The 14,236-nt window shown below is 45.6% G+C and overlaps 1 protein-coding gene across 1 annotated transcript in view; it reads right to left on the minus strand.

The window, feature by feature from the left end:
• Positions 1-14,236, minus strand: part of LOC133355737 (nebulin-like) — a 218,957-nt gene that overhangs the window by 155,834 nt on the left and 48,887 nt on the right. The window contains 11 exon segments of the mRNA XM_061573054.1: positions 829-936; positions 2,916-3,020; positions 3,702-3,905; positions 4,530-4,841; positions 5,682-5,789; positions 6,325-6,429; positions 7,038-7,241; positions 9,126-9,437; positions 9,888-9,995; positions 10,995-11,099; positions 13,345-13,551. Of these exon segments, the coding sequence (XP_061429038.1) occupies positions 829-936; positions 2,916-3,020; positions 3,702-3,905; positions 4,530-4,841; positions 5,682-5,789; positions 6,325-6,429; positions 7,038-7,241; positions 9,126-9,437; positions 9,888-9,995; positions 10,995-11,099; positions 13,345-13,551 (1,878 nt within the window).

The raw sequence follows: 14,236 nt of genomic DNA on the forward strand, positions 1-14,236 counted from the left end.
CTTAAGGGGGACCCCGTGACGAAGGCGTGGTCGTTGTGGGGAGCCAGGGCAAGGATCGTCTAGGAGGTGTCTCTCCCTCCTCATCGTGGAGAAGTGTTGGATGAGCACTAAGTCGGTAGCTATCCGAACGGTTACAATAATTTTTCTTTCTTTAAATTTCGATAGATTCTCTAATTAGTCTTGGCCAGTAGTAGCTAGTTTTGCCAAAACTTCAACATTATTAAAATCAATTGAGTGTCCTTGTTGGCATGCGTGTTCTGCTACTGCTGGCAGTTGTATTTGGGAGTATTTAATATTTCTCTGATGTTAATTTATTATGGATGAGTAGGGCTTTCGCGACCAATATTATCCATGATAGAGGTTTTTGGGTTAGATCGAATCGTGTCAATCGTTTTAGTTCATCAGCCACAAAGGTTATGTTGATCCTATACAACGAGACTTTGTAACCTGGTAATAAAATGCACACTTGATGAGCTCTTCCTCTGCCAGTCTTTCACGAATGGCAGCAGGTCAACCTCGGCATATTTACCACCGCAGATAAATGACACAAAAAATTGGCGTAGTGGTGTAAATTTGCATATCCGCACTACAAAGGGGAATCTACCAAGTGATGAGAAAAAAAAACTGTGTTTTCATATCACGCTGAAACTAATATGGCCACACCGATTGGTTTCCCCAATACCACAGCATTCGAAATGACTGCCCTAGAAGAGACCGAAATTTAAATGTAGTGAACAGATCTCACAGGGGAAGGAAATACCGATGTCTCATTCTGCCGAAGAGGAGGTCTAAATGTTCGTTTTAGCGATGCAGGATTTTAAAACTCACGTCGCTGACGATGTCTCTGGAAGCCTTGGCGGCCTTGATGGGGATGGCGTCCAGTTTAGAGTCATAGCCCTTACTGATTGTCTCCTCCCAGCCTTGCCTGTACAGTTTCTGCATTCACGACACACAACACGGATGGGGGAATCACAACGCATGTCATGTTACGCGGCGTGAATCCTTGTGAACATTTACAGAGCATCACCTGTGCCAGCAGAAATAAAAATGCCCTCCAGCTTTCTTTGGATGGGTATTTTGAAACGTTCTGCAATACAAGTCGGAATATCCAGAGAATAATAGTAAAATTTATGACGCACGCAAATTTGCGGACGTAATGGCCGCAACTCAGAGGCGCGGAGCCCAACTCAGAGTCGCTCGAAAGCACGTGGTTATAGAGGTGAATTTTTAAGTGTCTCTTGAAGGAGGCGATTGAGGTGATGCTGCGAATGTGCAGAGGGACAGCGTTCCAGACTGTTGGGGCTGCCACCGAGAAGCGGCGCATAGACACGATGACCATCCTGGATCTTGGTATCAAGAGGAGGTCGTGAGTCGCGCTGCGCAGGCATCTGCCGTGTGCTGAGCTGCAAGTCGTCAATAATGAAGAACGGTACGGCGGGCAGGCAGATGTGAAGGCGTGGTGGCAGAGGCAGGCGATCTTGTATGTGACCCTGCTGGCGATGGGTAGCCAATTGAGGGCACGGAGACAGGCGAGTGAGTCGAGACGGGGATGAGTGTGGCCAATGACAACGCGTGCTAGGTTGTTTTATAGTCTTTGAAGTTCATTTTTTCCTGTAGTTTCCTCTGGTGAACATTCCCCTGGCTCCAGCTTCATAGTCAGATGAAGAGGCAGCAAATGCTGCCCCTTCGTCTGCATAACTCCACCACTGCTTACCCGAAGTGGCCTACAACAGAAAACTCTTCAAACATCCCTGGAAAGTTTATCTTATTATTTGGTATTTATTATTGATTAACATGTGTGTCAACTCATAAACATAAACATTTTTATACACTTCATCACATTTAGTAACACATTGTTTTACAGAAATATAGGCTAGGAATGCAACACCTGATGTAAACATTATGTCTATGGGAAATTAGAGTTTGCTTTAAGTGATTTGAGTTAAGTGGCATTTCCCAGAGGGTGATTCCTGTATAGTATTGTCTACATGGCAATGCTTTGTCATTTCCACACCATTTAGTCTATCCTTCACCGTAGATTAAGTTCCACCACAGGGACCTGAAGACGACACAAATACCTCATATCCATAGACGGCCGACTGCAGTTGACTCGAGTGCCCTTGAGCTGGCCTGAACTCGAGTTGGTTAAAAAAAGTGGCATTGCTACGATTGTCCAAGTTACTTGAATTCTCACAAGAGTTGAGCATATCTTCCCAAAAATACTTCCAAGTAAGACAGCTTCATATGTACTGTCGTGTTGAGGCTGCATTGTGAACAGCATTTAATGTTTAAAGTTCAATTTAATATACAATTAAATGTTCCACAACCTGCTACTTGTTTTGATTGTAACGAGGTTTGTTGGTTGTGTATTTCTACTCAGCCTGAAATCTGACGCCTGGTACTGCGAACAGACAACAGGAAACATCAGCTCATAGAATTCAGGTTGCCTCATCCAAAATGGCTGCCAACTTGAGTTCACCAAAAACCACGGAAAGACCGTGCTGGGCAGGTGGGTAGTGGGGCAGCTCGAGTAAGTACTCAAGTTGTGTTTAGTTTGTTGTCCTTTCCTTCGCACCCCTGATTAGCACGGTTGGATAAGTGCGACGCGAAAGAAGTTCAAAGTACGTACGTACATATGTAGCAAATTCTCTGGTTCATGGAAGAGTGGTGTGGATGCCTGCAGATGAGGTGAGGCTCCACTGGCATGGGGGCACAGACTCACTTAGGGCCAGCCGCCAGGTGAGTGCTGGGGTGCGTCCTGCACCTCTGCAAATGTCCCTTTGAACTCACCAAAGCTCACGCTCCGTCGCGGTATTTCTCTGTTATGGTGCCCCCCCCCCCACACACACAACGACTTTGCTGCCCCCCCCCTCCCCCACCATTTGAGAGGATCTGTAGCCCGGCCGGGGACTCACTTTGCTCATGTTGACGGCGTTGGCCTTGGCAAGCACCAGCAATGGGTCGTCCACGTTCATGGTGTACTTGTGCTTGGCTGCCTCTCCGCCGGCCTTGTACAATTTCTGTCGCGTGCGAGGGATGACACAGAGACCGTGGTGAGTACTCCCTCAAGATGTTGCCATTCGTTACAGAAAGAGGGACCGCCCTCACTCCGCCGGACTCTCAGTGGTGGCATCCACCTAAGAGTGGTTCTCAAAGTATTGTCTGAAAATATGTAACACACTTAGGCATGTGTCATTCACTGCGTCTGGAACGCTCTTCTTTCTGATATTCAGAAGTCACTGGAGCTATGCACTTTTTACACGCTTTCTATTAACTCACTCTGTTGTTGTTGTCGTTGTATCCTCAAATCTTGTAACTCAATTTTAACCCACTTCCCAATGTGGTATCGACTGCAAACTTGGTATACTTATGTCATACTGATGACAATACTATTTTCTATCTTTCGGCTTGGATCTAATTGTCCACAGTAAACTCACGTTGGCTGTAATTGACCACGGCCCCTTACGTTATGGCAAGCTTTGGGGCCACTTCCTGGATTTCGTGGAGTTCTTACATTACTAGTAGGGTACATTTCATTAAAGCGTGTTTAAAAAAAATTTTGTTTAATGTTACTTATTAAATCTATACTGAAAACACATTTATTTAGAGCTGATTTTTGTGTTTAGCTTTTTGTCCATCCCCCGCACCTCCGATTAGCATGGTTGGCTACGTACGGTACGAAAGAAGTTCAGCATACTCACTTCACTGTTCTGCTTGGCGTTGATCTGCGACTGCACCATCACCGGGTCGTCGGTGATGGACGTGAACTTGATGGTGTCTGGGTGCTGCCGGTATTTGGCCTCGCTCAGGATCTGCCCGGCTTTCTTCACTTTGTCCTGCTCCAGCGAGCCGATGGGGATCCAGCCCGTACCGCGGATCCAATCCAGGTCCGCCTTGTACAGATTCTGGAACAGAGACAATTTATAGGGTCAAGCTAAACGTTCCACTGTGATCGAAACGTCACACTGAACCGAATCTTACGAGCAAATGGTGAATGTGACAGAAAATGGCATTTGAGGCATGATTATTACTGTATGGATCAGAGTGTTGGATGTTAACTTGAGATAGATGCCAGGCAAGACAGCACAAGCAATGCAGACGTTCAGAAGTGAACATGGCAGGTGTTGTGTTGTGGATATTAGTAGGCTAAAACAGCTGTTCTGGGACTTGTGTGAGGATCAGGGGAGGGCCGATTGCCGAGACATTGGAGTCCGGTGAGAAAACATGGTCGTGAATAAAGTAAGTGTGCTTGGGACGGGACACATTGCGGGAAGGACTGAAGAGACGAAAGTCAAGAATAGTCACAGCGTGGCATCCAAGGTGCAGACTACGTCCAGGAGGCCAGCATGGAGCGACGAAATCAGTTCGTACGTGCAGGTGCTGGGTGGATTGCTGCATTGCAAGATCACGAGAGGTGGCCGACGGATTGGGAAAACCTTCATCCAGCAGTGGATTTGCCATGGCTGATGATGATGACTCACATGATGGTTATTGTGATGTGTAATGTCTGAAAACGCGCCCGCCCTTACGTCACTCTGCAGTTGGTTCATGTGCTTTGCCAGCTGCACGCTCATGGCGTCCGGCATGACGTTGGTGTTGTGGATGAGCTGCTTGTAGTCGTAGTTGCGAGCGATGGCCTGAGCTTGTTTGGCGGCCACCACGCTGACCATGTCTACTGGGCTGTGGTACTTGGTCTTGGACTTCTCAAAGCCCTTCTTGTACTCGCGTTCGCTCTGCATCTTGGCCACGTTCATGGAGTGCACGAGCTTGGGGTCATCCTGCAGGTTTCTGCACCCGACCATGTGACCACGGGCCTTCTCATACGCCTGCTTGTACTTGTACTGAAATCCGATACAAACAGAGTGCAAATGCATTTCATGTGTGAATGGCAATTTAATTGCAGACTGTGACCAAAAATCAATACTTGCTATAACACATACATACAGGGTGTCCATGAAGGTAAGATCCATTATTAAAAATAATCATAATCAAATGCCAAATTGAACTGCATTGTTGAAATGTTGGCCAATATTTCTAGGTAATTCAAGATTATTATTTTTTAATAAGTGCTCAGATGAACGCCCTCCAACAAAATATTCTCATTACAAGAGAACGCAAAATGCCTCATTTTGTCTGCAAGGTTTGAGATTGTTATCCGGATGAACTGAGAATTCCATGCAATTTATTGGCAAAAAATCCACCTGCATTGCAGAGTATTTTGCAACAGTATCAAACTTTTAAAAATAGTGGGCGCAATGATAATAAATAACATGGTGGCAGGCAGCACCCGCCGAGAGAGACAGTCCACAAAGTTCGACGTCACACAGCTTCAGCGGAACTTGCTGTCTCTTGCAGTAGAGTTGACAAAAGTTGTGCGTACACATTTCAAAGTGCGCGTCTGCAATAAGGCCGAGTGTGAGGAAGCATGTGATATGGCTACACCATGGTGGGCGAGCGGAGGTTCAGAGGGATGAAACTCACGCTGTAAAATCTGGGTTTGTGTATACAGCAGTGACATCAAGTGAGCTTAAAGTGCTGTCTAGTTATAAATAACCTTGATAGATTATGCATTCACCTCAGTGGGTTTGTTTCTTTAGGATCATCGAGCGAAGGAAGCTCTTTTTGAATGGCGACCCGATATGTTTATTGGACATGTTTTAGAATGTAAAATATGAACTCACGTCACTGGCAATGTCTCGCGAGGCCTTGGCTGCCTTGATGGAAATGGCGTCCAGTCTTGAGTCATAGCCCTTCCTGATGGTCTCCTCCCAGCTTTTCTTATACTTGCTCTAGAACAGCAACAACAAGACAACAAGCATTACGCGCATGCATTTGACACCGATGTGACGTGCAGATGATATTGGGCAATGTTCCTGGTTTTGATGGGAATGCCTTCTTTCCGTAGCAGGCTTTTCCTTGCTTTGTGTGTTTCTAACGCCGTGCAATGGAATGCATGAGCACATGTCACGGAACATACGAAGACATTGTTGAATGGCGCCTCTACACAAAGCAAGACAAAAACACCACTAACATCGTTTTTCCTTTGTCCATTTAAAGGCAATTTCTGACAAACGCAATCACGTGGGCCTTTAGATTAAATTGCTTATGGTAAACCCCGATGCAGTAAATCCACTCGCGTAGTTTCACTTGTGTCTTCTTTATACTGCACGAGCTTTGTTGCACCAACATAGCACAGTATTTTATTTGCATCGACAAGAACGTATGAAGCCAGGCAGAGATGCACTCTTCTCGATTAAATGACTGTCAGGCTGCACTGCCTCTGTCTGCTGCAACAAACTCAGGTGTTCACTGGAATAGAGATACCTCACTGATGTTGATGGCGTTGGCTTTGGCCTGCTGGAACTGTGGTAGGTCCATGGGCAGCGTATACTTGTGCTTTGCTGCCTCACCAGACGCCTTGTAATTCATCTGAAAACACATTTAAAAAATACCAAGCACTGTGATTGACGTTTCAAGTCACAATAACAACGATAATCATCGTTTCGTATTTGTGCTCGAAACCGAAAGATAATAGGGATATTATTTTTAAACTGAAGGTTTTTTTCCCATGACATCATATCAGAATTTTATCCATGCAGAATAAATGAATGTGAAAATTAAAATATTTTTCAAAAAAATCCCTCTGTGTTGATGTTTCACACTTATTTTGATTCTCATCATGTAACGATACAGTTCACCACAAATAATTTATACGGTGTTATTTTTAAGCTGTGTACGAAATATTGTTTTGCCTATTCTGCACTCTGACCTCTGAGCCACCCCATCACCTCTGGGCCCGCATATTTCAACATATTCTATGCTCCATGACAAACCACATCCGTAGATATTGTACCAATTCTTTGAAATCATAAATGCATATGGCACAACCTTTCACCTTTAGCCCAATCAAATTAAAATAAAATGTGGGCTTATATATTTTGCATGCATTCAAATTATTTGCCGGAATATTCCTTGAGCTGGAAGATCTCCTTTTCAAGTGTGTCCAGGGAATAGGTACTCCTCATTTAGGAACTCACGTCGCTGAGCTGCTTGGCGTTGATCTGCGACTGCACCATCACCGGGTCGTCGGTGATGGACGTGAACTTGATGGTGTCCGGGTGCTGACGGTATTTGGCCTCACTGAGGATCTGCCCGGCTTTCTTCACCTTGTCCTGCTCCAGCGAACCGATGGGGATCCAGCCCGTGCCACGGATCCAATCCAAGTCTGCCTTGTACAGATTCTGCACGAGCGACAGTACCACCAAGTGAATAATAATATTACACATGAAGATGATTGTGGTGTGGTAGGTCTATGAGAGATGGGAATGGATTTCAGGAGGCTTCCATGTAGCAGTGGCTTAATCATGGCTGCTGCTGATAAAACATTGTTATATAGTGTCCTGTATGCCGGAGCATCATCACATGTCAACAAATTTTGGAGATATACCCCAGCCGCAGCTGTTTGCGGGTGACACAAGGTGACACAATGTGCATAAGTCTGCTCCTAGCAGGGGGCAATAATTCCTGGCGATCTAACTCGTTGTGGCAAAAACGACAGGCAAGCTGAGAGGTAGCCATAAACTGGCACTAACCCTTGCCCAAACTCTGTGGTCTGTCAGTAGGAGTGGGGGGATACTTGCTACGTATAATTCCAATTTAAATAATTTTCAGGTAGTTTTCAAATTTGCCAAATTTAGGACCCTGATAACAGCCTCCTCTCTTGGGAATTACATCGGGGGGATGTTTAACGTCCACCATGAAGTGGCACGGTTTGTGTCGCGCCAATTATTATTCCCGCGTTAATAACCGGGGGCGGCCGCTACATTCGAACTGCGAACCTCTGCTACAAGCGGCAAGCGCGCTACTGCTGGGCCATGGATCGTGAATAGTTTTCATGGCCTGTGAAAAACCGTTGAGATATCCCGTTTGGAAATTTGTAGAAACAGAATGAGCAGCATGTAATGATAAGTATTCAAGACAATATTGGCGTGGAAAAATCGGTGACATTACTTATCAGTGGCAAATGTAGCCAAACAATGTTGACTCATTATAGATTGCTTGCAAGTTAATAAATAAACTATCCTTACTTAATGCGATATTATTTGCACCAATAAGTCGTTGTTATTCTTGGATATAAACTCACAAATGTAGCAATTTGTAATAAATATTGTAAAAATTATTTAACGTACTCGCCAAGTGAAACAATAATTGACGTGTTAAACCCATTTAAACACGTCGGCTTTCGCGACTAATATTATCCATAATAGAGGTTTTTGGGTTAGATCGCATAAACATATATGTGTCGTTAATCCCGCCAATACCGGACAGCCAATTAGTAAGGTTTGTCATGTAAACAAAACGTGCCAATAGGTTACTAGTTCAGCACAGCGGTTGTGTGTTGGAGAGTGAACCCACAACGTTTACAATTCGAGTACCATGACTTTTCGCCGGTAATTACAACCAACATCATCAGGCGACAGCCAGAATTGGGGAAAATCCTTATCCTGTTTCGGTCTAAAATAGAGGAGGGATAAACGTGATGTGAGCCAGATGGGGATCTCAAACAATTAAATGTGAAATAAATCAATAACGCAAATGGCAAAGTGTGCCAACAGCCTTCGGCAACACATTCCGTAATACCCACAACAGTAAGGTTGCCACTCGATACGCGTCTGGCAAGTGAAGTACCAATTTTACGGGATCACATTCTGCTCTCAATTAACTACTTTTGGGTGTAAATGTCAACAGCTGAGTATCTTATGTCTGCTCTGTTCACATTTACAGGTTGCTCAGGTTCCTCTCCCCTTCTCCTCTGCATGCACGCCCACACGACGAGTCTGTACGTATCGACTGCAGTGGATTTAGCCGTCTCCGTTGACATACCATAAAATATCATTGACCTGCCCCTACTGGAGATCTGAAAAGGAGCTTTATAGCTCCTCGAATACCTCCAGTATGAATAAATATTCTGATTCTGATTACGGGATTGTCTGTAACCTCGCAGTGCCTTCAGTTTAACGGGGAAATTAATAGAACATGGAATTAATCTTGAATTTGGATTGGCACCCTAACCCACGGTGACGCGTTTGGCTGAGGTGCGTGGCTCATTGTCTTGCCGCACTTACGTCGCTCTGCAGTTGGTTCATGTGCTTTGCCAGCTGCACGCTCATGGCGTCCGGCATCACGTTGGTGTTGTGGATGAGATGCTTGTAGTCGTAGTTGCTCGCGATGGCCTGCGACTTCTTGGCCGTGGCCACGCTGACCATGTCTACTGGGGTGTGGTACTTGGTCTTGGACTTCTCAAAGTCCTTCTTGTACTCGCGCTCGCTCTGCATCTTGGCCACGTGCATGGAGTGCACGAGTTTGGGGTCATCCTGCAGGTTTCTGCACCCGACCATGTGACCCCGGGCTTTCTCGTACGCCTGCTTGTACTTGTACTGTGGAGGAGACAGGTGATAGGGTATTTGAATGGTCAATAACACTCACAATGAACAATCATGGAATCCAAGCTGTGTTTATTTCAAAACCTATTGTCTGTGCACCCTCTGTACAGATTTGTTTATAACAGTGTACACTGTTGTAACGAAGTTATCCATGTTGTGGATTTGTACAGTGTGTTGAAGAGCAAATCCATGTTATGGTGTGCTGTACCAGTAACAAATTGGCACGTTCTGTTTACGTGACAAACCTTACTAACTGGCTGTGTCGGGTGGTGGCGGGTTTAACGACACATTTATATTTATGAGACCTAACCCAAAACATTTGGATTATGGATAAACATCGTTCGTGTGCCAGCTTGAAGTGGCAGGCCCCGACGCGATGGGCCACATGAAAGGAAGTTGCGGGCACAGACGCTCTCCAAAGGAGGCACGCACGCGCTAACTCACGTCGCTGGCGATGTCCCTGGAGGCCCTGGCAGCCTTGATTGGGATGGCGTCCGCTCTCGAGACGTAGCCCTTGTTCTTGTCCTCAACCCAAGCGTGCCTGTAGGAGTTCTGGACGCCGACGACAAATATTCATTACTTTCACGAGAACTGCCTGCGTTTGTGTGTGTGTTTGTCGGGGAGGGTGGGGTGGATCCGGATGTAAAACACTCAAGAACCTTGTAGAGTCTGTTTCATATCGCGGTAGTTGCATTCCTGAAGAACACCACGTTATGGAGAAATCGCGTAATAATAAATAATATATAATGTATGGTAACTCAGAGTCCGGGATAACACGTGAGATGCGTACGCAGGCTGAACAAAGACCGAGGCGCGTGGGTAGCATCTAGAAGCATCCAGCAGCATCCCAATGCCTCGTGCGCGCTTATTCCTACTCGCGTGACGTAGTTCTGCTCGCTTAATCGCGTTGTATTCAGTTCGCTTCCGCGTTATAAAAATGTCTTCGACAATACATTTATCGCATTATATCCAATTTGCGTTATGAAAACACACGGCATTATAGGAGAACAGACTGAATGCGTGTATTATTGTTGAACTTCTGTCGCACCGTACGGAGCCAACCATGCTAGTCGGAGGTGCGGTGGAACGGACAATAAACTAAACAACAACTGCCATTCGCCACTAAGTGGTGGTGATGTCACCACGGCCAGGCTATGCGTACTTTAAGGCCGCATGAAGTGTCAAACGCCCACTGGTAGGAGGTAACGGGGACAGACCCAGGTGCCATGAGATGACTGGCCGATGCACCACCTGTGCCCCCTACTGTGCAAACTTGCTGTGTTTTAGCCACCCGGCGCTCCTCTCATTGGTGTGAGCAACGAACTAAACACCTGACAACGCAGGCCACGCGTTCGTTGGCAAGCGCCCCTTCTCCTCCAGCCCCACGGGAATCCGTCTAATTGACTGCCACACAGAAACTGGCCAATGTCACGCCCTCCCCCACTGGCCGGCTTCACACATTTCCAGTCTCATAACTTGAGAGCTCCGTGTATGACAATTATCTGATGAAATTATCTGATTGCACACGATGGGGATGGGGGACGAACTTACTTCGCTGAAGTTGACGGAGTTGATTTTGCTCTGCAGGAACTGGGGGATGTCGTGGGGCATGGAGAACTGCTTCTGGCTCTTTTTCCCTGCCGACTTGTACAAATTCTGTAAGGAAAAAAACAAAGATCCGCCGCGTGGCCTTAACAGACTGTTTGGGGCAAGTGATGATAGCGAGCACCAATGATCGACAGAATGGCACACGAGGGGGTGGGTGGCCAGCACTATGCACGGCCGCCTTTGTCTCCCCCGTGGCGATGTTTACACACCACCGCACCAAGTACTCATTTGAGGCTGAGTAGTCCTAGAGGAGGCCCATAACTGGTTCAATTAATCGTCACTGGTGTTAGCCGTGAGCGGGAAACGAACTCGGGGTCGCCCGGTTCATAGCAGTGTGGCACTAACCGCTGCACCACCGCTCTGCACCTATTCTGCAACACTGTCCTCTACCGGTGGCAAGTTGAAGGAGGGGAGGGGGTGGTGATAGGGGGGGGTCATCGCCCTCCCAAACTTGAGACCCCTAAAATCGGTATCTGATTGAGATTCACTCAGAAAATATGTTGAATTTTTTTTGTCTTTGTATTTTTAATACAAGGCCCTATTTAAAGAGCTTGAAATGTCAATACTGAACCCCGCTTCCACCTTGGCCGCCACCCCCACTTTGGGAAGTTAAAAAATCTGCCTCTGTGCTCTACACTAGAGGCCGAAACTGAATTTCTGGTTTCGGCCAAAACCGAAAGTAAAAAATTGACTTTTGGCCGAAACCGAAAGTAAACTTTTTGGCTTCGGCCGAAAGAGGCCATCTGCCAACTTTCGGCGCCGAAACCGAAACCGGATTTCGGTCGGCCTCTACTCTACACACAAATTGACGAACAGATAGCACCAAAAGCATGTAAGCATACGTGAATAACAAATAAGTAGCAGAAATTAATGCTCACATTTTACACCGTATCACCGTTGGTGTTGACATATCCAAAAAGTCATGCCGAACAACAACTGACATGTAAACTGGTCATGCATCAAGTATTTTGAGTATACAAAAATATTAAATGTGTATTCATGAATATTAACTCCTGGGGTAATTAACTTCTGAAGTCTTCTGACTTCTGATTGACTTTCTGGAAAATCACATTCTTCTTCTTTGCTGAAGTGTTAATTTAACAGATAAGATTTGTTTAATTTACAAATAGTCTGGAGATGCACAGTAAATATGACATTCAACATTGATCAAGCTGATACAAGGTGTATGTGGTATATGAGTGACATTCAATGTTATATACCATATGCGGTGTACTGCTATAAAGGAAAACGTCAGAACATGAGAAAGATCAGTAATGAGAGGGGGCAATTAGATCCATCGAACTCGTTGGGGAAAAAACGAGAGGCAAGCTGAGAGGTAGCCACAAACTTGCACCAACCTAAGCTCTATGGTATGCCAGTCGGGAGGGGGAAAACTTGCTCTGTATAATCCCAATTGCATAATTCTTGGGTAATTTTTCAAATGTGGCAAATTTAGACCGTGAAAATTAATTTAAACAAAAACAATTTCAACTATTTTCATTTTTCCAGGTAAGGCCCACTGAGCTATACAGCACTTTTTCAGAAGCGACCTGCCTATCACAAATGATAGCTCTATACAGTGGCTTGTCACATGGAAATGTATAGCAGCCAAATACTCTAAACGCGTGATGTTGATTCTAAATGTGGAGGGAAAAACCGGAGGACCCTGAGAAAAATCCATGTGACCACAGGGAGAGAGACACGCAGACTCCAAATATACAGCAGGCGTCAGGGACAGGATCGAACCCATGACCTCCTGTACACCAGATGAGGAAGTTAACATCTCGCCACCGCGGCACCCATGACCCTGGCACACAGTTGCTTACTCTTGCTCAAGATGTTATGAGATCTTTAACGTCCACTGTGAAGCAGACGGCATGTATTTTTGCAAAAATGGTTATTACAGTAACGCAGTATTTATCAAGGCAGCCACTGGATTAAAACCATGAACCACTGCAACAGGTTGCAGATAGGCTACCATGAGTGGTATGCGATGGTGTTCCACACAGTGTGCATAGGCAGGTATGTGGTATAAGTCATGTGCAGTGTGTGGCATATGCGGATGCGTGGAATATGCTTTGCGGGCATCAATTGTGTGATGTACGTTTGGTGGGGTGGTGAAATTTCATGCATGGTACAATCACTTAATATTTAAAACACACCCACAACAGAAAGTTGATCAAACTCATTAGGTGCACGTGTGCACTGCAAAATATACCCATAAACATGCAAACATTTTGATCGATACAGAATGACAAATCAGCCACTGTTATTTAAATTTTGCCCGACTTACATCGCTGAGCTGCTTGGCGTTGATCTGCGACTGCACCATCACCGGGTCGTCCGTGATGGACGTGAACTTGAAGGTGTCCGGGTGCTGCCGGTATTTGGCCTCGCTCAGGATCTGCCCGGCTTTCTTCACCTTGTCCTGCTCCAGCGAGCCGATGGGGATCCAGCCACACCCTTGGATGATGTTCACGAAATCTGACCTGTACAGGTTCTGGGAGAGAAAACACAAGAGTAAATAAAAGAAATGTAAAAAAAAAGTTGCACCAATCACACACGTTAACGTCACAAGATCATCACAGCCAATACCACAGCCAATACAGTTGATGACGCTCCACCTGATCAATTCCTTTATTTTGACACATTCCAACGTTAACATGAGACCTCTAAGTTCTGCTGCTACAGTATCCTGCTTTTTGTGTTTAGTTTATTGTTCTTCCAACTCCCCCGCACCTCCAATTAGCACGGTTGGCTCGGTACAGTGCGAACAAAGTTAAACGTACATACATACATCCTACGATCTGACTTGAGGTCTTCCCCTTGGCCACTGTCCCCTGGGAGCCCACTCAAGTGCCCTGCCCCATCCTGCACACGTGTTCACCCCACTATCCCCATTGGGATCTGCCTTTCCTAATGTCATCCAAAACGCTTTTTTGTTGGTACATTTTCTCTTCCTAACTACAAAGTTTCCCACCTCACATCTTCCATATACAGCCCTGGCAGAATGTCAGAAGCATTATTCTTAGTTTCACATTCAGTTTTGGTTTTTCATTTGAATCACAGATACATTCTAAAAAACCCCTTCACCTTTTCTTGTCGCTGTCTCATTATCTATTTGGATGCACATTACTTTTGCGCTTGGCAGTTTAACATCAGTAATAATTTAGCATCTTAGCCAG

This window comes from Lethenteron reissneri, chromosome 7 (genome assembly GCF_015708825.2).
Source record: "Lethenteron reissneri isolate LAM-NWPU_2019-01 chromosome 7, ASM1570882v1, whole genome shotgun sequence".
NCBI classification, from domain to species: Eukaryota; Metazoa; Chordata; class Hyperoartia; order Petromyzontiformes; family Petromyzontidae; genus Lethenteron; species Lethenteron reissneri.